At 35.7% G+C, this 25,424-nt stretch overlaps 1 protein-coding gene across 1 annotated transcript in view; it reads left to right on the forward strand.

Moving 5' to 3' along the window:
• The window catches only part of ITGAV (integrin subunit alpha V), a 103,884-nt gene that overhangs the window by 44,934 nt on the left and 33,526 nt on the right, over window positions 1-25,424 (forward strand). The window contains exons 4-13 of the mRNA XM_032856087.1: window positions 1,743-1,857; window positions 7,062-7,123; window positions 9,678-9,723; window positions 12,672-12,797; window positions 14,595-14,639; window positions 15,483-15,526; window positions 15,614-15,670; window positions 18,069-18,121; window positions 18,518-18,720; window positions 23,221-23,412. Of these exons, the coding sequence (XP_032711978.1) occupies window positions 1,743-1,857; window positions 7,062-7,123; window positions 9,678-9,723; window positions 12,672-12,797; window positions 14,595-14,639; window positions 15,483-15,526; window positions 15,614-15,670; window positions 18,069-18,121; window positions 18,518-18,720; window positions 23,221-23,412 (943 nt within the window). The remainder of the gene's footprint in view (window positions 1-1,742; window positions 1,858-7,061; window positions 7,124-9,677; window positions 9,724-12,671; window positions 12,798-14,594; window positions 14,640-15,482; window positions 15,527-15,613; window positions 15,671-18,068; window positions 18,122-18,517; window positions 18,721-23,220; window positions 23,413-25,424) is intronic.

The raw sequence follows: 25,424 nt of genomic DNA on the forward strand, positions 1-25,424 counted from the left end.
CTCACCTGCACTATTTCCACCCTGTATCCAGCCACCGTCATTGCCTGCCTGGGTTATGGCAGAGGCTCTCCTCCTCTTTCTGCTGCTTCTCCTGCCTCAACTACAGTCCATTCTCCCTGGGAGGACCAGAGGGAATCAGCATTTCATCTTCTTGATTAAAACAGTTAAGTAATTTTCTATCACTCTCAGAGGACAAATCTATGCTGCTTCTGGTTTAGGAGCACCTCCATAATCCGGTCAGTGGCTCTTGTCTCTGGCCTCATCTTATGCCACCTCACATGCTTTAGCTAGACTGGTCTTTATTCCTTCCACATGACAGGTCACTGCAGTTAGTATCTCAGTGTTTTTGTTCCCTTGCCTATCTTATGCTCATCTTGTTGATTTTCACTTGGCCAATTCCTTTGTCATTCTGATTTCAGCTTTCATTTCACTTCCTCAGAAAGCCTTTCCTTTTTTTAATTTTGTGCATTGTGTTCATTTCTGTTTTTTAAAATCCAGTCGTGGGGCATTAGGAAAGAATTTGTTTAGGAGCTGCAATTTCAAAGGAGTTTAATGGATGTGTCCAGTTGGAAATGAAGGATGGGGTTGAGAGTGGGGGCACTCTAGGCAGAAAGCACAGAAGCAGACGTAAGCAGGAGGAGCAAATAATCCGTGTACATGAAACATCAAGTTCATGTGGAGAAGTAGCAATAATTGTCTCCTTTCACCTTTTTCAGGGTAGATATAAAATAACCTGCTATTAATTTCTGCAGTGTTTGTGTTAATGTTTTACTTCAAAAAAGTATTACAAAAAGTTAATTGAACCTTTTTCCAGCAACTTAAATGTTCATTTTGGTAAATTACTATGTTATTAAAATATGCATCATTCCACTGCTTCTACATGATGTTAAAATCTGTAACACCGAAAACAAAAAGGTCATTATTTGGAAAGTAGGTAAAATAAGCACTCTGAAGTCTTTCTTCTTTTTCTTTTTCTTTCTTTCTTTTTTTTTTTTAAAGATTTTATTTATTCATTTGCCAGAGAAAGAGAGAGTGCACACACAAGCAGGGGGAGCAGCAGGCAGAGTGAGAGGGAGAAGTACACTCCCCACTGAGCTGGGAGCCCAATGTGGGACTTGATCCCAGGACCCTGAGATTGTGACCTGAGCCAAAGGCAGATGTTTCACGACTGAGCCACCCAGGCATCCCTATTTTTTCTTAATAACAAATTATTTGCTTTATAATTTCAGGGTATTTTCTACATGCATGAGAATGTTACTTAGTTAAAACATTAATTTGATCTGTGACCATCAGCCTAGTGCATAATAGCAAGAAAAATGCTATATGAAATAGTTTTGGTAACTATTTTGAAAAAGATTATGTGAGGAAATTACTTTTTTTTTTTTTTTTAATTTATTTGACAGACAGATCACAAGTAGTCAGAGAGGCAGGCAGAGAGAGACAGGAGGAGGCAGGCTCCCTGCTGAGCAGAGAGCCCGATGCGGGACTCGATCCCAGGACCCTGAAATCATGACCTGAGCCGAAGGCAGAGGCTTTAACCACTGAGCCACCCAGGCACCCTGGAAAGTACTTTTTAAATCTGTATCCACTGTGGTAATAAGGAATTCTTGGTATAAGACAGGTTTGATTAATTTTTATTAATGCTTAGAAAGTGTTTTTGAATTCTAGAGTAACACAGATTGTCTGAAACGCTCAGTTTTTCAGGGAATTTTTATGCTGTGGACTATCCCCTTTGATTTTAGGCCTGTGCCCCGCTCTACCACTGGAGGACTGAAATGAAACAGGAGAGAGAGCCTGTTGGAACATGTTTTCTTCAGGATGGAACAAAGACTGTGGAGTATGCCCCATGTAGATCAAGTATGTGTAGGAAGTTGTATCAGCTTTTAAAAGAGGGTTGGGAAGCCTACTTTGTTACAAGTGTGTGTGTGTGTATTAAAAATTGTAGACATAGTGTGTGTGAGTCAAAAGACGCTCCATTGAGCTTCTCTAACACAGGTGTGGGACTCCTATATAAAAGATTCTGATGCAGTAGATCTCTGTCAGGCCTGGGTACCTTCCTTTTCAGGAAAACTCCACAAGGCAATTTCATAGATACCAAAGTTTAAGAACTAGAGTTTTATATTAATAACGGTGTTAAATGTAAAAAAAAAAAAAAAAAAAAAAGTCTTTAAAAAGAGCCAGAGTTTATATAGGAAGGTGAAACATTGAGCTCAGGACTCCTGAGTTGGAGTTTTCCTCCTTTAATTTTTTTTTTTTAATTAAAAAATTTTTTGAAAGATTTTCTTTTAAATAATCTTTACACCCAACCTGAGGCTCAAACTCACAACACCAAGATCAGTAGTCATACGCTCTACTGACTGAATCAGCCAAGCGTTCCTGAATTTTCCTTCTTTTAAATCAGAGTTTCTCTGTTTATCTTTTATCAAGCTTACTCCTCTTTTGATGGACGAAAAGATCTCACTTTGTTGTCTAATATTATTTGAAATTTCGTATGAAATTCATATTGTGATTAAAGGTGATTTTGAGCACTTACAGTTTTGATAATGTTTTTCCAAAAGAGATTCCAGTTCTTTTTTTTTTTTTTTTAAGATTTATTTATTTATTAGAGACAAAAAGAGAGAGAAAGAGCACAAGCAAGGGAGAGAGGCAGAGGGAGAAGCAGACTCCCCACTAAGCTACGGAGCCGGATGTGGGGCTTGATCCCAGGACCCTGAGATTGAGACCTGGGCTGAAGCCAGATGCTTAGCCTACTGAGCCACCTCAGACTGATACTTTTCTTTGTTCCATTGGTCACCAGATAGTTTGGTAGAGGGAATTAGTAATAGAAGTACAACATGTAAGACTGTTACTGCTAAAATTCTTTTTTTCCCATGTTAGGTGACTTAGGACACCAGGCCAAAGGAATTTTTCAGTCTTCAAAATTCTAAGCACTTGAACCTCCAGGAAATTGCAAATGATTTTTATTAACACTTACTTCTTAATCCACCAACTTTACCCTATTTGTTGTAAGTGAGAGGTACACATCAAAAGAATGATACCTCCAGAACTGCATTATTTATGAGGATAGGCCAGAAAGCATACAGACCAGAGGAGGTTGGCATTCCTACACTCAGTGCTTGATGCCATCTGTATCATCACCTTTATGTTGCTGTCTTGGTCACAGTACTCCTGTCTTTGTGGTATGTGGAACACGCGAGAACTAAATTTGTGTTTTGCTGTATTGCAACGATGTTCCTGTTGTGAAAAGATAATCTTATAGCTATGAGGAATGAGCTAACTCTTGCATGCCAGGTTTGTAACTTACCACTTACATGACTGACATATAAAAATCACCCTTATTCACACATGGTAGATGTAGGAACTGAGATTCAGATGATTACAAGTAATTTTTTCCCCAGATCTTATAGTAGTGAGCAGTCTAATGAGGATTTGAACCTGGTCTTACTCCAAATGAATCCTTACCTTATAATACTAACAATGGGAAATATTTTCCATTTCACTTGCCTCAGTGTTAACCACAGCTTATCCATGAGAAGTACATCCTGCTTTTACAAATACAGGTTTGGATTTTTCTGGATGTGGAAGAGTACTCAGTACCCGTCTGAAAACAAGCATTCTAATGATGGTGCATTGGGGATATACTGCTGGGTTAGGCTAATAGTTTCTGTCATTTTGCCTCTTCAGTGATGACCAGTTTTTTTTTCTCAGCATGTATTTAAAGGATGAAGGCCGTTATTTGCATGTTTCTGTTACATAATGCTTCTGTTTGGTTTAGACAGAAATTTTACATATCGGCACAGAAATTGTAAAATTGTTTTAAACCTTATTTTCTGAAGTATTTAACATCCAAATCAGGTCACGATACTGACTTGTGAGCCTCTTTTTTTTTTTTTTTTTAAAGATTTTATTTATTTATTTGACAGAGAGAGAGAGAGAGTTCACAAGTAGGCAGAGAGGCAGGCAGAGAGAGAGGGAAGCAGACTCCCCGTTCAGCAGAGAGCCTGATGCGGGGCTCGACACCAGGACCCTGAGATCATGACCTGAGCTGAAGGCAGAGGCTTAACCCATTGAGCCACCCAGGCGCCCCGCCCCGTGAGCCTCTTTTTGTAAATAAAATTTTATTGGAATACTGCCCCCCTCCCCCCACCGCTCCAATTTGTTTACATGCTGTGTATAAAGGGAGAGCTGAGTGGTTGCCACAGTGACCATATAGCCCCTAAGTTTAAAATAGTATCTGGTCCTTTACAGAAAAAGTTTGTTGATCCTGATCAAATAATAATACCTCAAATCTTAGAAAAAACAAAAGAATGACTTCAAAAATCAAAGTGAATGCCCTTCTTCGTAATAAATCTGGCTTTCAGTTTCCCCTGATCATTGTACATGCACGCTTTTTGGTGTAACCTTTGCGATATGAAGCTACCTACAGGCCCAGATTACAAAGGGTGACATGACCACAGGAAAAAAAGTGCTCAGGAAAGGGAATGCTCAGGAGAGGGAATCTGAGAACCTGGGTTATATTCTCACCTTTTGTCAACAACCTCCTGTAGCTATGCATGATTTACTTAATCACTCTGGGCCTTTGTTTTACCCTTGTTAAAACACCGATTTGGATAACAGACTTTAGAGGTACAGTTTTTGTATTTTGTATTTTCTTCATACTTCATTAAATTATGCAGCCAATGACTGATTTTACATGCCAAGTTTGAACGGCTGCATTGTTAATTGATAACTTGGCTTGTTTTGGTAGTTTGTGGGGCTTTTTGTTTGTTTGTTTGCTTTTGTTTTCAGCATGACTTGTGTGGACACCCTGGGCATGAAACTTCACTGTCTGTAAAAAATTTCTTTATTCCTAATTATGTTTGTTTTTGGTTTTTCAGAACTATCTATGGCCTAATGGCTTTACACAATAGGCCAGGTGTCTCTCTAAAAGTTCCAGAGCCACAAATCATGTAACTTAAATACTTTCAATTCCATGGTCAGGCTGTGTCCTTTGTTCCTTCCGCTTTCTGATGACATTATTTGTATGCAGATTTTTCTGTTTTGAAAGCTAGTTGCCTTTTCTTCCCCCTTGATTGTTACTCAGGAAATTCTAAGTCCATTGTTGATTTGAGATAGTGCAGGTTAATGGTGTGGACACACTGGGCTCAGATCCCAGTTCTCTCATTTACTAGCTGGCTGAGTCTGGTCAAGTTACTTAATTTCTGTAAGCCTTCATTTCCTTATTAATCGTGAATAATAATAGCATCTCTCATAGGATTGCATAAGATTTTAAAAGATAACGCCTTGGAAAATACTTAGTACAGTATGTGGCTTGGGGAATGGGCTTAATAAACATTAGCTGCTCTTACTATCATAATCAGTAATATTATTTATCATGCTGTCAGGCTTCACGAATGGGAGAAATATTATTCATCTGTCGGAATGAAAACAAAAGCCTTCACTAAAATAGCTTGTGGTTAGCATAAAATTCTTTACATTGCCTTAAACACTCAGTTTAATACGTCCCTGTTAAGAAAATTTTAAAGGACGACCATGTTTTCTAGCTGGGCATTCTGGGAAACCAAATAAAGCACATAAATATACGGTATGAAATCAAAAAGGGATGTCTTTATAAATGGCCTGAAATAGTTCCCCTGAATACAACTTGAATAAAGGAAATAAATGGCTGACTTGAGGTCAGAGCAGGATTCCTCAGTATGATTCACTAGATACTGGAAACCCCAGCCCACATTTTCCCATTCCCTCTTGGTTAGAAAAATTTACATTGGGGTAGCATTACACTCTTGAGGCTATTTTCTAAAACAAATCTAAATTTAGTTATTAAGTGTGTAATCTTGGGGCAGTTCCCAGGTTTTTAAAATGTGTTCAAAATTTTTGATGGGAGTATTTGACAAAAATTTTTGGAAGTTGTCCTTTCAGTTGTACTGAAAATAGATATTTTTGGTTCCTGTGTTTGGGTGGGAAATTTAGTAAATACTATATAGCATAATGATTTATGTATTGTAACATTGACTAGAAGAATTCCTTGATAACTAAAGAGTAGTGTTTTCATTGTTCCTTGTTATCCTCAAAATAAAACAAGGGAGAGTCTTCAGGTTCATCCTAACCTGTATTCTAGGTACAGTATTACTCATGATTAGAGTTAATTTGAATGAATTAGCTAATTGTCCAGAAATCGTTTCCTTTTGTGAAAACTACCAGATAAAAGGTAACTACAAAAGAGTCTAACTAGTGAGTCTGTTATCATCTGGAAAATAATTGAAAGTGTCATGTTTAAAGGTGTTCACGTTCATTAGACTGCAGTTCTAAATAGGTTGTGAAGATAGTTTCATATTTTGTTCTTTGCTGTACATTAAGTTAGGGCCTGGCTTTCTCCCAAAATTCCAAGCTACGTTTTTAATATTTTTTTAATTGTTTTTGGCTACAAAATGTATGTGTGGTAAGTATGTATTAGGAATGTATGTATCTCTTTACCAGTATTCATTTGTGAAGACTGTAGGCTAGCCACTGTAGGGTAATAATAGGAACTTAGAATTGGAGTTTTTAACTCATAGAACACAACTCATCTCTGTTTTATGAATTCAAACAGTGGTTCATAGCCAGTAATTTTTTTAAAAATGGAATGAAATAAAATAGAAAATGTCAAAATATATTGTACATGGTAATACTGATACTGTTTTGTGAAATTTTGTCTTATCGATGAATCTATTATATACACATATAACATGTAAATATTGGGTTTTATGGGTTATGATATATAATCTTGCTGTGGGTTGTGGTTAAAAATAAGTTTTAAATCTCCCATTTTAGGTGATGTTTCTGTTTCCTGGTGACTATTCCAGGTACTTTGATCTCTCTTGCCATATCTGAGAAAATGGTGCTGATAAAAATGGACACTAGCTTTTTCAGAATGTGATAATAGCTCATTAAGTGCTTGAGTGAGTGAACATTCCCAATTCATGGTACATTGTCTTATGGTTATAGTGATAGAGATTTTTCTCATGTTTTGTTTATGTTATTTGTTTTTGGGTTTGTGTATATTTCTAATCTTTTTATTTTAGAAAATATTGATGCTGATGGGCAGGGATTTTGTCAAGGAGGATTCAGCATTGATTTTACCAAAGTAAGTTCTTACTTTAAGACTGAATGAGATTCAGATCTATCTCATTATCTAAACCATTGTTAAAAATTAATTGTTCAATACTTTAGCTTCTTTATAACTATTACAAGTTTTACGAAAATGGCTAAAAGAAATGACCTATGTATTTTGATATTCTTTGCCTTATATTATTCTCTCCCTAACAGATGTTGCTTATTTGAAATAGACATCAGAATGGGAATGGAGGACAGTAGAAAATCTCCTCAGAAATGCAGATATCCATTATGACTTAATATTAAAATTTCTAGTTAGATAAATTTATATAATATTAAAGTTTTTCCTGTTTGAAATTGTTTTTTCACAAAATCTTGTCAGTAGCTCTGTTACAAAATTGTAGTTTTGTTACATAAAAGCTGAGAAATGTGCATGTTTACCATCTATTATGTGCCTACAGGCACCAAGTAAAGTTGGACAACTTAATTACTGTAAAAAATCTCATATGTGTGGCTCTATGTATTTTTCACTAAGCTAGTATGCTCTCCAGAGTTGATAGTTTTTATCTGTTTTCCTAAAATAGCAGTTCAGTGTATGTTTTCAAAGGAAAATTTTCTGTAGTATTTTTCTTTCTATCACTTTCTTTTGTGTATGTGGGTTTTTTGGGCAGGGGGGTACTGGGATATATGAACATTTTGAATATCAGACTGAGAATATTAATTACACCTAGAGAAATCTTACATATATTGATTTAATTTAGAGCATCCTTAGAAAGCTCAATATGGCTTTCTTAGAAAATGCCTTAAATTTATTAAAACAATAGAAATTACACAATTATGTAATTCAGAAAATTTATAAAGCTTTTTATTATTTTTTAAAATTTGTATTTTATCTTTACTAAAAAATTTTTTTCTAGACTAGGACTATAATTATAGTTAACTTTCTTTACTACCTAATTGATTTAAATCACTCAGTTTGAGATTCATAATTCAAAATTTACTAGTAATTACTAAAAATTCAAAATTTGAGGAAGCAAAACAAGTATATTAATAAATACTAGCTTTAAACTTTCATGAAATATTTTCAAATAGACGTTGATTCAAAAAAAAGTCCATGTTTTCTGTACCTGTGCTGTACCCGTGCAACTGTAACCCCAGAAATAGTCTCATACCATAAATATTCATTGCTAAATTAACTGTTTGCTTTCTTCAACACATTTCTGAAAAGTATCTTTTTTTTTTTTTTTTAAGATTTTTCTTTATTTGACAGAGAGAGATCACAAATAGGCAGAGAGGCAGGCAAAGAGAAGGGGGGAAGCAGGCTCCCCGCTGAGCAGAGAGCCCAATGTGGGGCTCTATCCCAGGATCCTGAGATCATGACCTGAGCCAAAGGCAGAGGCTTAACCTGTTGAGCCACCCAGGGGCCCCTGAAAAGTATCTTTTTAAAGTAGACAATTTAGAAGTATCTTTTTCATAGCCAGGGCAGGAAATTATCTGTTGAAATCTTAGGACTAATATGTATGTTTGGAGAGGAAAACTATTTTCTCTCCAGCTGGAAGAAATATCAAAATATGCTCAAACACTAAACACAGTTTCCTTGAAATAGGTACTTACAGTTTGTTATAGATACAAGAAATGCTAGTCAAGTGTAATTTGTATATATAATATACCCTGAAAAATTTACCTTCTAACTTCATTTCTGTGTAGATCTGCAGGATGAAAAATAATTTTTTCTTAGCCAAATAATTTTTTTTAAAGATTTTTATTTATTTGTTGGACAGAGATCACAGGTAGGCAGAGAGGCAGGCAGAGAGAGGGGAAGGGAAGCAGGCTCCCTGCCGAGCAGAGAGCCTGATACAGGACTCGATTCCTGGACCCTGGGATCATGACCTGAGCTGAAGGCAGAGGGTATTTTTTGTTTTTTTGTTCTTTTTTTTAAAGATTTTATTTATTTATTTGACAGACGGAGATCACAAGTAGGCAGAGAGGCAGGCAGAGAGAGATGGAGAAGCAGGCCCCCTGTAGAGCAGAGAGCCCGATGCGGGACTCAATCCCAGGGCCCTGGGATCATGACCTGAGCCGAAGGCAGAGGCCTTAACCCACTGAGCAACCTAGGCGCCCCTAGCCAAAGAATTTTTAATGATTTTTTAGAAAGGAAATTTGCCTGTGTAGTCACAAATGTAATAGACAGAATCAAAATAGACAGAATCAAAAAAGACTTTTTGTCTTTATTGTAACTCAGAAATATTTTGCAGTAGTACTTCATAACAAGTATAGGAAGCAGCCAGATCTATAGAATCAGTGTGTGTATTTGTGTATTTTTATATATTGAATCATTATAACTACTTTTTGATTTGTATTGTATTTTAATGTATTTTAGCAAAGGGTCAATGAAAATTTACTGAGAATGAGTTAGAGGAGTTTGAGATTTATGATTTTGTTATATGTATATATATATATAGCTTTTATATATATTAAATGTTAGATGTGTATGCATATATAGCTCTTATGTGTATTATATTGCTTTCAACTTTCAAACTGCCTGTTTTTAAATATGTGTCTTTTTGTTGTTTGATTTAATCTAGGCTGATAGAGTACTTCTTGGTGGTCCTGGTAGCTTTTATTGGCAAGGTAGGTTAATATTTTTTAAAATTACTCAGCAATGATTATGAATGCTTTCTTGGCTTATATGCCTGAGATTTTTCAAATTATTTTAAAGGAAGAAATTGAAAAATACAATTTAAATGTATAATCACTATCTGTTGTACAGTATTTTTTTTTAAAAGGACTGTAGTATCCTATATATAGTATGATATATAGAAAATAAAATATATGGCATATTGCAATATATTTATGTATATTCCTAGGAGAAAATAAACAGTGTTTTTAAAGTAAATAATAAAGCAAATCTATAAAGTAATTTAAAACAATTTATTTTTGTTTGTGGCATATGCTTCATCTCTGTACTCCAGAGGCTATGATGTAAGCATTAGGAAGTGCGGAACTGAGCTATGACGGGCAAATTTTGGCATTTTGAAAGCTCATGGTTTTAAAGTATTTTGAATTTGCTCATTAGAATATTTAAGTGGTTATTTTCTCATTAATTACTGACATCAAGAGTGATTTCTTTGTGTGGGGGGAGTTTTTGAAATAGAGGATCTTATTAAGTTTCAAAAGAGTGTAATTAAACTGGCATCAGTATAAATATAAAACACTTGCTTCAGTCATTTTGAGGCGCCTAGTAAAATTACCATTTGTACAAATGCGTAACATCATTATTTGTTGACAATTTCAAAGCAGGTAACTAAATTTGCTTACTTGCTTTACTAGTTTCATTTATCATTAGGTACACATGGATATTAACTTAGTTCATATATTCACATGTTTGTTTTCTGCTAAGAAGTGCTGTTTACAAGGTCAGAACTTTTGTTTTTTTGGCATTCTGATATTTAAGCATTACCAATATTTGGATGTAGTCATTAGATTACATTAATGTGCAAATACTTTCTAATTCTGAATTTTACTTCTGTATTCGACACTATGGTTTCCTTACTTGCTTTTTTGTAGGAAAATCCATGCTTGTTTTTGCTTCATAGAAAAGGAAATGAAAGGAAGAGATTTACTGAAGAAAAATAGTAAAGAAAATAAGAAGGAATGAGAAATGGGAATAAGTAAAAAGTTGAAAGGGATGGCAAAGGAGAAAATGGAGAGAAAAATCAGGGAAAGATGGATCAACATACTCACTGAAACAGAAGAAATTGAATTTCAGTGAATTTATACGCCTATTGGAAAATGAAATGATGTAGGAAAACCGTTTTGGGTTTTACAGTTTAAAAATGAAAACAAAAATAGCTTAATTGCATAGAAGATTAAAGTAGGAGATATTAGTGCTTTCTAGTAAGATAAAAAAACGGATTTTTTTTTTCCTTCAGTGCTAGTTATGTCATTCAGTGGAGGGGAGAGAGGTGTCTGCTGGGAATGCCTGGGAACCAACGATGATTCTGTGATTATCAGTCAGGACCACTTGTTACCACTGCCTTTTTAGGAAACACAGCTGTGAACATGTTTTTGTGACTAGTTTTTGTTTTTTGTTTTTTTTTAATTTTATTTATTTATTTGAAAGAGAGAATGAGAGAGAGAGCACAAATAGGGGAAATGGCAGAGGGAGAGGGAGAAGCAGGTTCCCTGCTGAGCAGGGAGCCCAAGGCAAGGAGGCTGAGGCAGGGAGGCAGGATTTGATCCTAGGACCTTGGGATCTTGACCTGAGCCGAAGGTAAACACTTAACTGACTGAACTAGATGACTCGTTCTTGTAATACCTTTGAGTATTATATAGTGCCTATTTATTCCTATTTAAAAATTAGGACTGATATAGATAATTGACACTGTGTTGATTGGTATTTTATTATAAATGGTCTAGGATATGTCATTGAAAGATTCAGGGGCTGGACAGAAAATATTTTGTTCTAATAAGATTAAAATCAGCAAGTTTTACTCTGAATTAATAAGTATGTCAGAATGAATTTTTCCATAGATCTCAGAATTACCTCTGTACAAATAGATAAAATTACAATGTTTTATTCAAAAGAGATGATGGCATTTTCCTCTGTTCTTTTTTTTTTTTAAAAAGATTTTATTTATTTATTTGAAAGAGAGAGAGAGAGAGAGAGAAAGAGAGATCACAAGTAGGCAGAGCAGCAGGCAGAGAGAAGGGGAATCAGGCTCCCCACTGAGCAGAGGGCCTGACGCAGGGCTCAGTCCCAGGACCCTGAGATCATGACATGATCGAAAGCAGAGGCTTGACTCACTGAGCCACCCAGGCGCCCCAAATGTGTTCTTTGATTCAAGGAATAGTTATTGAGTTCTTGCTATGTGTTAGGTACTGTTCAGGCACAGAGCATAAAGTAGTGACTCAAACAGGAAGTGTTCTTACCCTATAGACGACTCAACTTCTGTGACTGGACAGATTGGAACAGACTGATAAACATTAACTATGAATTTTTTTCTAAAACAGAAATGAAGAGATGATTTTCTTTATGTATGGAGATGACATTTGATAAATTAGCCAACCTTTCTTAGGTAGGGAACAATCTGATTTTTGTGTAGTGCTCTGGATTTCTTATTGACCTGGTGACTTAAGGTTGTAAAGAAAAGTGAGCTTACCCATTCAGGCTTCTTAAAGGTATCCAGATAATTTGTGGAGGGAGAAAAAAAAAAACAGTTGAACCAATTATTCTTACTATAAAAGAAAAAGTAATTATTTAAATGGATTTTCAAATTCTAATATTTGGGAAACAGCCCTTGATTTTATTATTCCAGTTCTTTAACATCGATTTTCTTTGTGAATTAAGACAATCCTGTATTCGTAACTTTTGTTTACTAGCAGTGGCTAATTTTAAGAACTATCTTGAATAGAAGTAATTGTGACTTTAGAAATACTAGATTTCAGATCTAGTATTATGTAGAGTTATTTAAGGCTAAGAATTAGAAATACTCATCTCTAATGCTATGTGTGCAGGTGCCTTCTATCATCTGGATCATAAATTCCCTTTAGAAACTTATTTTATATATATTTTTCAGGTCAGCTCATTTCAGATCAGGTGGCAGAAATCGTATCTAAATATGATCCCAAAGTTTACAGCATCAAATATAATAACCAGTTAGCAACTCGGACTGCTCAAGCTATTTTTGATGACAGTTATTTGGGTGAGTAAAACTAAAATATGGATTCATTTTCTAAAGTTGCAGTGTTCCTTTTCCTGTATTCACATATGCTACTTTAAGCTGGAAAATCTTTTATGTTGAAATAGATTAAGATTTTTTTTTTTAATATAAAGAACAGGAACATAACAGTTTCAGATTGTTATTGAGTACTTAGGTTATATTTCAGTAGTTGAAATTTAAGAGTGGTTATTTATACAATGATGAATAATAATAACTTATTTTTATTTTTTAATTTTTTTTTTTTTTGAGAGAAAGAGTGCATGAATGGGCAGTGGGGCAAGGCAGAAAGAGAGAGAGAGAGAGAGAGTCTTAAACAGGCTCCAAGCCCAGCACAGAGCCTAACTTGGGGCTCAGTCTGAAGACATTGAGATCATGACCTGAGCCAAAACCCAGAGTCAGCTGCTCAGCCAACTGAGCCACCCAGGCACCCCAGTAATAATAAATAAGATTTAAAGTGTGCTTGCATATTCTAGGCATTGTTCTAAATGCTTCATCTGTATTAATTGACTTAATCTTTACAACAAGTCTGTGAAAGTATAGTGCTATTATTCCCATTTTGTAGGTAAAGAAACTAAGGCACAGAGGCAAAATAACTTGCCTAAAGTCACTCATTTAATAAATTGCTATTCTAAGATTCAGACCCAGACAGTCTGACTCCTAGGCTTCTGTTTACTGTATTATTCATGATGTTAAACTATGGTTTTTAAGACTTACTAAGTTTTGTTACCTCCCTTTAAACTTCTCTTTTTAAACCAAGTACATATGACAGAAGCTGTACTTTGCTGATTGAGGAAATCTATTATTTGTTTCTTCTTTAAGATGAATTACAGACTTACCATTTTAAAAAAATTGAGATATAATTGACTTGTAATATTATATTACTCTTAGGTATACAACATAATGACTTGGTATTTTTATATATTGTGAAATAATCACAGTCAGTCTAGTTAACTTTTATCACCGCACACAGTTACGATTTTTTTTCTTGTACTGAGAACTTTTAAATTCTACTCTGTTACAACTTCCAATATACAATGCGGTATTATTAATTAAGTCACCATGTTCTCATTACATCTCATGACTTATTTATAAGTGGCTGTTTGTACCTTTTGACCACTTTTATGCATTTTGCCCATCTGTGACCCCCTGCCTCTGGCAATCTTAATCTTCTATCTCTTCTCCATATCTATAAGAAATTTACTGTTCTTAACAGATTCCTTTGTAAAATTGGTAAAAGTCTTATTTTTCTAATAGAGCTATACTATTTGAATGTTTAGCTATTTCCTTTAGATTCACTTACCATATGCATATGAATCTTTTACCCCTAGAGAACAAAATACTACATTACTAAGGGAATTATTTTCACCCTTGACCAATGCAGGGCTTAGGTGCGTTAACCCCTGTGCAGTTCACAAATCTGTGTGTAACTTTTGACTCCTGCAAAACCTAATTAATTGCCTGTTGTTGACCGCAAGCCTTAGCAATAACACAGTCAATTAACATTGTAGGAATATTGCATATTGTAGGAATATTGTATATTCCTACAGTAAAGTAAGCTAGAAAAAAAATGTTAAGAAAACCATAAGGAAAAGAATATACATTACAGTACTGTCTATATTTATTGAAAAAAACCCGTGTCTAAGTAGGTCTGTGCACGTTAAACTGCTTGTTCAGGAGTCTGTCCTACTTGAAAATATTTTCAAGGAAGCCTACTCAGCAAGTATGCTGTAGCTAACTGTGTGTGCCCTGATGGTGTTTCTCATTTTGTTCCTCCTTCAGGTTATTCTGTGGCTGTCGGAGATTTTAATGGCGATGGCATAGATGGTATGATGCACTTAAGCTATATTTAATTCTTTTCTAAAGACATAGAGTAAGCATCTGAAACAGGTGCCATTGAAAAACAGGTGCCATTGAAAAACCTCAGCAGTTAAAGAGTTTGAAACCATTGCTGTATAATGTAACAAGAGAAATGAGGGAGATGTTAGTACATGACTTGAGCTAGGTCTATATTAAACTTTCTCTAGCAGCTGCTGAACGTTGAGCCAGCAGGTTGCTGGGGGCCACTCTGTCTTTCCTGCCTGCTCCTTTCCAGCCCCTAACATTGTAGTTTATCTTCAGCTTCTTCCTTCTTACTTTCAGTAGTTTGAGTCCTCTTGGAAGGGCTTAGTTTCTTCTTCCTGTAGATGTAATTTGTAACTTTCTGGGTTCTGCCTGTAAGATTGTTACCCCATCCTCTCTCCATCCATCTTCCTTCTGAGTTCAATTTAGGAATCAGAGACTGCCTGGTTTTGACCATTTCCTGTGTCACTGCCACCTCTACCCTATTTCACTTTGTTCTGTATTATTTGTCATTACTGTAGATACAGACTTCTTTTGTTCTTAGGTCACTTTATCTTAGCCATTCTTTTTAATAAGATTACAAATGCCTGAGGGCACACATGCATTTATTTGAGGGTTCTTAAGAATCTTTCTGTATTTTGTAAAGATTTGATTTTTGTAGTTAAAAAGTACTATGGTCATTTATTCTGGAGTACAAATTTTTAAAATTTTAAAATTTGTTTTCTACTGAAATAATAAAACAGAACTTAAAGTTTTCTGATATGTCCATTTCCTCCTGCAGTTTTCAATATTGGTCTTGAAAGTGAGTAATCATGTTTTTCTTTTCAGACTTTGTTTCAGGTGTTCCAAGAGCAGCGAGGACTTTGGGAATGGTAGGAAAATTAAAAGGAATCTAAAAAAAAACTCTGGGTTATCTTATATTTTACTATATTTCATATGCTTTTGTTTTTCCTCCACAGGTTTATATTTATGATGGGAAAAACATGTCCTCCTTATACAATTTTACTGGTGAGCAGGTATGCTTTTAAAATGTTTTGTTTATTTAACATTTTAACATCAGCATTCCTAATGTTTTGAAATTTTTCTTCATAACATCATAATGTTTTACATTGACTATATAATAAATATTGGTTTAATATTCAGTATTGTAAATATAAAATAGGCTTTAAAGAATTCACCTTTAACCAAAGTAATTTGTATAAGCAGAGCCTTTCGTAATAGCACATTATGGCTTGCTTTTTAAGGAAATACAGAAATTGCACGCATACATGTTGTATACACAAAACCACAAAAACTTCCTTTTTCTTTGCTGATGTCATCAAATTCTCCCTTAAGAAGTGATCTATGCCTTTTAATTTCACTTGATGCAAAACAAAACCTGGCACAGATGTGTACATTATAGATATTTTAAGTAAACTTCATATGTAGTACATGAAATAAAACATTCTTCAGTTAAGGGCGCCTGGGTGGCTCAGTGGGTTAGGCCTCTGCTTTTGGCTCAGGTCATGATCTCAGGGTCCTGGGATTGAGCCCTGCATTGAGCTCTGCTGAGCAGGGAGCCTGCTTCCCCCTCTCTCTCTGCCTGCCTCTGCCTATTTGTGATCTCTCTCTCTGTCAAATAAATAAATAAAATCTTAAAAAAAAAATTCTTCAGTTAAAAAGTAGTACTTTTAATTATATAAGACTGATGAATCACTGACCTCTACCTCTGGAACTAATAATACATTATATGTTAATTAATTGAATTAAAAATATTTTTAAAACAAGGTACTAGACATTTTCTGCAGGTATGGGCATCTTATAACATTTTGATTGTATATCTCAGAGAATTAAATGACAAGTTAGGAATGACAAAGGGAAAATTAGTAAGTACAGGAAAAATATGCATCTTCAAGCCCACTTCTTGTTCAGTAGAGATTGTTGGTCTGTATGAGAGGATTGATAGAATAAGGAAGTAGACTCATGATCTCCAGAAACCTCATGTGTGGCAGTCAGGGTTGGCGCACAGCACAGAGTGGCCTGCAGCTGACGGCTGTTAGAGTTGGGACAACAGTGGTTATCCTTTTGTGAGGCTGTGACTTCGTGACCTCCAGCAGCTTCTCCTGTTGGACACCCATGTGTGTCTCTGGATCATGTTGTACACAGTCCATGAAGCTTTCTTTATTCCTCCTCAGCTGTTTTGTGGTAGGGGGAAAATACAGGTTTTGCTTTAGGACAGAATTAGGCTCTAAATTCTCAGTCTTATTGCACTGGACAAGGGATATGCCACTGTAAATCTGGTGGATCATTTGTAAAAAGGGGGATACTCATAACTTCCTTATAGGGTTGTAGTAATAATCAAATGAAAACGTTTCAGTCCTGGTGCTTAGGATAATACTGTCTCAGTAAATGCTCTGTTTTCTTTACACTTTCAAGCAGAGCACCGTGGAAGACTAGGACCCAAAAATAGTATTCTGTTAAAGGGCACTGCAGATACAATATACTTAATACACATGCTCTGATCTTGTAATTGAATATAGACTGCCCCTTTCATTGTCTTCAGTTGTACTGAATCAACCCAAAATAGATAATGTAGGAATCTCCTGTATCATTCCCTCCTGATAGCTCCATTAATCAAATTTTGGAAGCTTTGCTGCCTTTACTTCTTTTGGTTTGTCGGCTCATTCCTCACTTTAGCTAATCTTTGAACTGTCATCTCTCTTAGTTTTGCTTTGCATGTTGGGCTATCTCTAGAACTTTTCTTTTCACATTTATTTCCAGCCAGGCTGTTCTGTCTGTGATGGTCCAGTCTCCTGGAGTGGGGGAAAGGACATTCCTTAACTCTATGCATAATCCTGTAATAAATCCAAAAACATTTCTACTGTGTGTAATTCAAAAGCAAATCCACTGGCGAGTCATCAGTTGAGACGTGAGACAAGAACAAAGCCATTCCAGTATCTCTCTAACCAGTGATTTCTTGAGAGTAGCAGTGATTTCACATAGGGAGAACCAATTATGATCTATTAATAATTATTATCTATTATCTTTATTGCATAAACTCCCACTGATAACTTCTTGGGCTCATTTTAAACTTCTCTCTGTGACTGTATGGCTTTCTGATAGTGTGTCTACCTGGCACCTGTTGGGTAGTGGAGAGGGAGGGAGATAGGAGATTAGCCCTGGAAAGGAGCATTGATTATACTTGGACTTAAGTAGGATGTGTTGAAGACACTGAAATAATATACACAGGCTGTGTTTCGCCCATACATCTAGGAACATAAAAAAGCCTCATTATCTGCTTGTGTTGGTAGTATAAACAAAAGAAAAGAAATTAAGATTGAAACACTATGTGCAGAGAGAAAAAAATAACCAGATATTAACTGTCCAAACTAGTTGGAGGAAATGTAAACATTTCATTTTCTTTTTGTTATCCAGATGGCTGCATATTTTGGATTTTCTGTTGCTGCCACTGACATTAATGGTGATGAGTAAGTTTAAAAAGATGTTTCCAGGAACAGTTTTCCTCTCATGTTTATGAGTGCTTTACTAAAACTAAACATTTTTTCTTGTTTCTTTGTCCCCTTCCTGCTAATCTTTCTATTTAAGGAAACAGTTTGAAGCAACCTTATCATGAATGTGGGAAAACCTCTATGTTGTTCATAATTACTTTCAGTAGCTTTTTTGCTATGAAGGAATAAAGTAATTTTTATGAATTACTCATGGTTCCTTATAGGAGTTGGAGGAAGGTTTGAATTTGAAATGATTCTATGCTTCAGTTTGGTTATTAGAGATGCAGAAAGAGGGAAACTGGGTTTTATAAGAAAAGATATTGCTAATAGATGGAATTTGAACTTGCGTTGGTGACGAAGATTCTGTTCTTCTAGTTATGCAGATGTGTTTATTGGAGCACCTCTGTTCATGGATCGTGGTTCTGATGGCAAACTCCAAGAGGTGGGGCAGGTGTCCGTGTCTCTGCAAAGAGCCTCCGGAGACTTCCAGACAACCAAGCTGAATGGGTTTGAGGTCTTTGCAAGGTTCGGCAGTGCCATAGCACCTTTGGGAGATCTGGACCAGGATGGCTTCAATGGTAAGATCAAATTCAGCAACGGTGGGTTCCTAATTTTGTGTCTTCCCTCAACTAACGAAGTTTGTACCAACAAATCTTCCTAGAAAGAAGCGTTTAATTGACAGTGACATACTAGGTTAAATAACAGTGGCTCTTTTTGTTCAAAAGCAGAGAAAATTAAAAAAAAAAAAAAGGATTCTCATGAGTTATTATTCATATAGCCTCAAGTTAGAATTTTGCAGTAGTAAATTTCTGAAAGGAGATCTGCCTTCTTAGGGAGCCCAGTAGAAGGTGGGGATTTTCTCTGTCCTGCTTAGCAGCAGTGCCCTCTACTGTTCCATTTGGATACAAATGTAAAAAATGCACCCGGGTACATTGTCAAGGCCATGTTTACTATAATTGAATCTCTCAAAGGTTTGATTGGACATTCATATTTTTAAAGCCATAACTTTGTTGTGGCTGTCTAAGAAATTCTTTTTTTTTTTTAAAGATTTTATTCATTTACTTGTCAGAGACAGAGGGAGAGAGAGTGAGCAAGCACAGGCAGACAGAGAGGCAGGCAGAGGCAGAGGGAGAAGCAGGCTTCATGCCGAGCAAGGAGCCCGATGTGGGACTCGATCCCAGGACACCGGGATCATGACCCGAGCCAAAGGCAGCCGCTCAACCAACTGAGCCACCCAGGCGTCCCTGTCTAAGAAATTCTAAAGGTGGTTATAACTCCCCTTGTGCGGGCAAGTAAAGAATATAAGCTCATTGTTTTATGATATTCCCATTTAATACTGTAATTAATAGCCATAGGTATCTTTAAAAATCAAAGTTGGCTTTTATTTTAGAATAAAAGCTAGATTACAAATTATCAAAACTTTAAAAAAAATAAACACATTACAAAACTCTGGAGATCACAGAATAGAGTTGAGTGGTTGGTTTTTTGAATAATCGATAATATTTAGGAATATGCCCCTTAAAATTTAAAGAAAGTTATAAATGAAAGAGAAGAATTCAAAAATACAGTTGACTTGTGTCTTCCAAGTAGTAGTGGAAAAGAAAACATTTTCTAGGCTTCAAGACCACTCCACTCCTGCCTCTCGGATAGTTTGGAAGTGTCATTTCTGAGATTAACCCTAGATGTTTTCAGTGTTAGTGAGAACTACTCATGGAGACATCTTGCTTCCTAAAATAGAGTCCTAAAGATCTTTACTACCAAGAGGACATAAATCAAATGGAACTCTGATGTAAAGTTTAAAATAGATCTTGAAAAGAACAGCATAGAACAGATGCAGCTATCACTTACTGATAATAAAACTACCGAGAAAACAGGGCCAGATTTGAGGTTTTTTGTATCTTGAATAAATGTAATGAGTTCTTTGCTATAGCAGGACCTTCGTCTCTGGGTTCTCTGGGAGATCTTGGGCACGTTTGCTGTCACTTTGTCTTAAGGGTACTTCAGCCACTTTAAAGAAAGTTTTCTCAGTATCATGATCCAGCAAGCATCTCATTCTGCTTTCTGTACTTTTATCAAAATGCATTACCTGTGAATATAACAATTATAAACAACAGATAAAAAATACTAAAGTTTTACGAAGATTTAACAGATTTTACTTACAGATTTTACTTCTAGAGATGGATACTGTAGAGGATGATTTTGTTCTTCCCAAGTTTCTCCTGGAGTCTTATTGTCCCAAGTAGTAGATTGTGAATGATATGAGCTGTGTTAATGTAACTCTTTATATATACTTATAGATTACTGATTATATGTCTATATAGTTCATATATATAAAATGAGCTATTAGTTATAACCTGGATTTCTTTGTTCAAACCTGATGCCATTAACCCTTTGTTATGCCATTCATCTTCTGTTCCTCCCTTTCTACTGACAACCCCTAGAAAACCCTCAGTATCATCAAGAGGGATACTGAAAACAAAACAGTAAAGTTGTGTTCTATAATAATGTGCAGTTTTTGTTGTACTCCTCCAGAAAGAGGGAAAAAACACAGAAAATAAATTTGAAATGATCAAAGGAAGCAATCAGTTGAGTGAAAAAGAAGGGCTTTCCATATTGAATAGATGTCAGCCAAGAGAGATGATTAGAATATATAAAATAATGAGAACTATAGAAAAGTTAAAGGTAATTTTTATTAAATGATTTCTCAACACTGGAGTTGTCTTTTGGGAAATTGTATTTTGATGAATACATTCTTAATGCATATGTCAAGTTAGAAGTTATGCTTCCCTTTGAAACTTAAGAAAAGTAAAAAGAGTCTTACATAATTTAATTACTACTTTAAAAAAAAAAGAATAAATTCTTAGTTGGTGTTTACTATAGGCCATGCACTGTTCTAAGGTCTGAAAATGACAGGATAAATCAGAGCTCATTCATGCTCTTAAGGAATTTAGCATCACTCGGGGCAACTTTTATGTAAACAAGTAAACGTTAGAATGCAATCATCACAGCCTTTGAGATGTTCCTGGGCATAATGGTCTTACATAAAAGATGAGAGATCAAGGTGTCTTTGGTGTGTCAGAGGATGCAGCATTGAGGAGGCTGAGAGCAGTTTGTGTATGTTAAGATATAATTAAGGCAGTTTGGAATGGTTGTCACCTAGGGGCTGTCACAGGCAAGATGGACACATCCTTGCTCTTATGAAAGCTACGTTTTGTGGGGAAACCATAGAATAAACACATAATGGGGAAATTCAGACAACGTTAAAGGCTATGGGTTAAAACAAACAACAACAAAAAAGCAGGTTAGTGTGATAGTGACTAGACAGTGTGAGTGAGAGGGGAGAGTGCATGGGTTCATTGTCAGGGAAAAAACCTTTTTGTAAGATGACATTTCATCTGTGATTTGTATAAACAAAAGGAGCAAAGCTTGAAAAGCCTTGGAGCAAGAGCTGTTAAGGCAGAGGGAACAGCAAGTATAAATCCGAAGATGGGAACTAGCTTGGTGTGTTTAGGAACAGAGGAAATCTCCATGATTGATAGGAAGGGTGAGGGTGGGATAGAGCTAGGGCGTGGGGAGGTGGGGAGCAGTGGTAGAACGAATAGACAAATCAGGTAGTGTTTAAATGCTTTGGGAAATAATTGAAGGATTTTCAGAAGGAAGGTGACATGATACTAACCTTTGGCAGCTTTGAGGAGAGTGGATTTTAGGGTCAAGAACAGAAGTGGGAGCCAGTGGGTTGCTTTAGGGATCCAGGGAAAGGATAGGAATGGCTTGTCTAGGATGGTACCAGCAGAGACAGGGGAGTGGACATATTTATAATACATCTCAGAGTTAGAAAAGGTCATAATGACCATTTGCTTTGTTTTGTTTTTAGTAAATTTCAAGCTTGTAGTTTGTGTTATCTTAATACAAGTTGAGTAAGATTGAGATGAAATAATAACTTCCAAATTTCCAAGCCAGGCTGCTTCTGCTTCAAAAAACAAAAACCATGTACATCTAAATTAAGTAGAATTTTGAGAGCTAGAATGAACCTTAGATGAACATTTTGACATGTCCCCTTTTTTCCATTTTGAGGTTGAGGTATTTTAAGGTCCAGAAAAGTTAAGTGATTTATCCAAGGTCAGACCCAGAATATCTGACTCCAAGTTAGTGTCATTTCCACAAAGTTTTGCTTAAATCTCCTTAAATTAGGTTGTTGCTTTTGAATAAATAATATGCTACTGAACTTTTAATCTGTATTTATTGTGATAGATGGGTTGTGTGAATATAGGTTTCTCCCCACTGTCCAGAAGTGTAGAGAACTTTTATAAGCAGAGGGGCACCTGGGTGGCTCAGTTGGTTAGATGTCTGTCTTTAGCTCAGGTTATGATCCCAGGGTTATGGGATTGAGTGCTGATTATGGCCCCCTGCTCAGCGGGTCTGCTTCACCTTTCTCTGTTCCTCTGCCTTGTTCATGCGTGTTCTCTCTCTCTCTCTCTCAAATACATAAATAAAAATCTTAAAAAAACTTTAATAAACAGAAGTGGTGTAAAGAAGCAACTATCATTAATCTATGGAAACTTGTCCAGACCTAGAAAATTTCCCAGACCCAAAAAGTAACCTCTCTCAGGCTTTTGTGATACCTTAAGACACATCTTGCTAATGGATACAAAAAAAAGTTGAGATAAAGTACAGATGTTCACACAGTTCCGTGCTGTAGTGGTTTGATGCTGAGATGCTGGATGTAATTTCCCGGGAAAGAGTTTAGGGGTGCCACTGTTGGAGCTAAGAGTGAGCACAGCCTCCAGAAGGTTTCATTGCAAAACAAACGCTGAAGGCTATTTTGGCTTTTCTTTGTAAAAGCGAATCCTCTTCAGATTTCTTTCAGTTAGCAAAACAGGTACTAATGTAGGTCTTACCTAAAAGCAAGTGGTGGTATGTTTGGAAAGCAGAAGCTATCTGTATTTATTAAGATCTTCACCGTGTAAATAATAAGTACTGAGACCTCTCTCTGTCCTTGCCCTCCCTGTCCATCTTCTTTCCTTCTCCTTCTCCTTCCTTCTCTCCAAATCCCCACTCCCCTCTTTTTTGTCCTACAGATATTGCAATTGCTGCACCATATGGGGGTGAAGATAAAAAAGGAATTGTTTATATTTTCAATGGAAGATTAACAGGCTTGAATGCCGTACCGTCTCAAATCCTTGAAGGGAAGTGGGCTGCCCGGAGCATGCCACCAAGCTTTGGCTATTCCATGAAAGGAGCCACGGATATAGACAGAAATGGATATCCAGGTGCTTTCCTAGAAATACATAGAGCTTCTTAGGTTTTTCCGTCCTAATAGAAATAGTTTTAGTTACTGCTCTCTTGATTTATATTATGTCCTTTCCATTACGTATTTCAAGTATTTTTCGTACCCCTGCTAGACTGAAGGCACTGTTCTCATCACTGAAGGGGGAATGAAGCAAAGACAGCTCTATGTCCTGGGAGCTTCCAATAAAACACATACTCTAAGTTTCATCTTTTGTTGTTGTCCTGAAGTCTGTAATGAAATGTCAGAGAAAAATGTTGTAGAAGCTAGAAACAAAAGCTGAATGTTCATTCTGACTTTTTAAATGTCTTTTTTGTTTGTTTGTTTTTAATGGTCTAGCATTTTTATGACTTGACTAATCATTGATTTTTTAAAAAAAATACATTATCTCATTTAATTTTCCCAATAAGGCTGGTAAGGAATATAAACTAGCTCATCTCTTTATTATACCATTTTATGGATGAGAAAAGAGACTGAAAAAAGTGATTCGCCTGAGATTTGCCTGTTGGTTTGCACCTGAGCAGGAAGGAAGGCCTTTTTCTAGCTCTTACGTACTTTGGAATATTATAATGGGTCTGGATCATAATGGGTCCATTCTTTAAATGAAATAATAATGCAGAAAAATTGGTTACCTTTATTATTGAAACAGTTCCTATGAGCCCAATATACAGGTGTGTTGACATGCTTTTAAAAGTAGGATAGGAAGTTGATTTTTACCTCTTAGTGTTATTTCAGGAGATTTTTTGCAATTATATTAATGCAATATATTTATTGTAGAACTTCTAGAAAATACAGCAAAGCATATTTTTCAGTCATTTTTTCCAATGCAGTCATACAGTTTTTTAACAAATTGGAAGTATGCCTTAGGCACTGTTAATAGACTATTTTATTCACTTAAAATCAGGAATGTTTCCCTGTATTATTAATTACTCTTCTAAACATGAATTTTATGTTTCCCATTCTGTCAAATGTCAGCATCATATCTTATTTAACTTTATGTTTGGGCATTTATATCCTTCCATGTAATTCCAGGGCATTACTTCCTTAGGACAAAATTCTAGAATTGCTGTGTCAAATAGGCACTTTTTTTTTTTAATTTTTAAATTTTTTTATAAACATGTAATGTATTATTAGCCCCAGGGGTACAGGTCTGTGAATCGCCGGGTTTACACACTTCACAGCACTCACCATAACACATACCCTCCCCAATGTCCATAACCCCACCCCCCTCTCCCTCCCCACCTCCCCTCAGCAACCCTCAGTTTGTTTTGTGAGATTAAGAGTCTCTTACGGTTTGTCTCCCTCCCAATCCCATCTTGTTTCATTTATTTTTTTCCTACCCCCCAAGCCTCCCACGTTGCAAAAGATAGGCACTTTTTAAAAAGTCTATTGTCAAATTACAATCCCACTCCTTCCAAAAGAAGATTTTACAACTTTTTTAAGCACTCACCAGAGTGAGTGATCATTTCCCGACATTTGTGCCTATACTGAGGGTCATCTGTTGTTTTTTTAAAAATAACTTTAAACTATATGATAGGTGGAAAATGTTACTTTGTTCTACTTTATCATTTTTGATTATTAGGGAGGGTAAACATTTTTATTTATTTTGTATATATTTGCTTTCATGAATTGCTTTTTACTTTTTTTTTGCTTTGTTTTTGTTGAGATGTTGTTTTTTTCTTTTCTTTTCCTTTTTTTTTTTTTTTTTAATTTTTGGCAGGGCCTTCAATATTGAAGATTCTAATTCCTTAACATGTATTTATTTTTTAGTTTGCCACATTTGGTTTTTGCGCATAAAAAAGTTCTTCATTTTTATGTGATCCAATCTACCGATCTTTATGGTTTCTCATGTATTTTTTTGCTTAGAAAGGGTTTCCCCAGGTTTACGTTGGATATACTATGAGATAGGGCTCTTACTTCATTTTTTTGTAATCGTGAACCTGTTGTTACTAGCTACATTTAGAAATTAATGCATTTTATTCTTGTTAATTCGAA

This window comes from Lontra canadensis, unplaced genomic scaffold (genome assembly GCF_010015895.1).
Source record: "Lontra canadensis isolate GAN:19392208 unplaced genomic scaffold, GSC_riverotter_1.0 scaffold11, whole genome shotgun sequence".
In the NCBI taxonomy this organism is placed as follows: Eukaryota; Metazoa; Chordata; class Mammalia; order Carnivora; family Mustelidae; genus Lontra; species Lontra canadensis.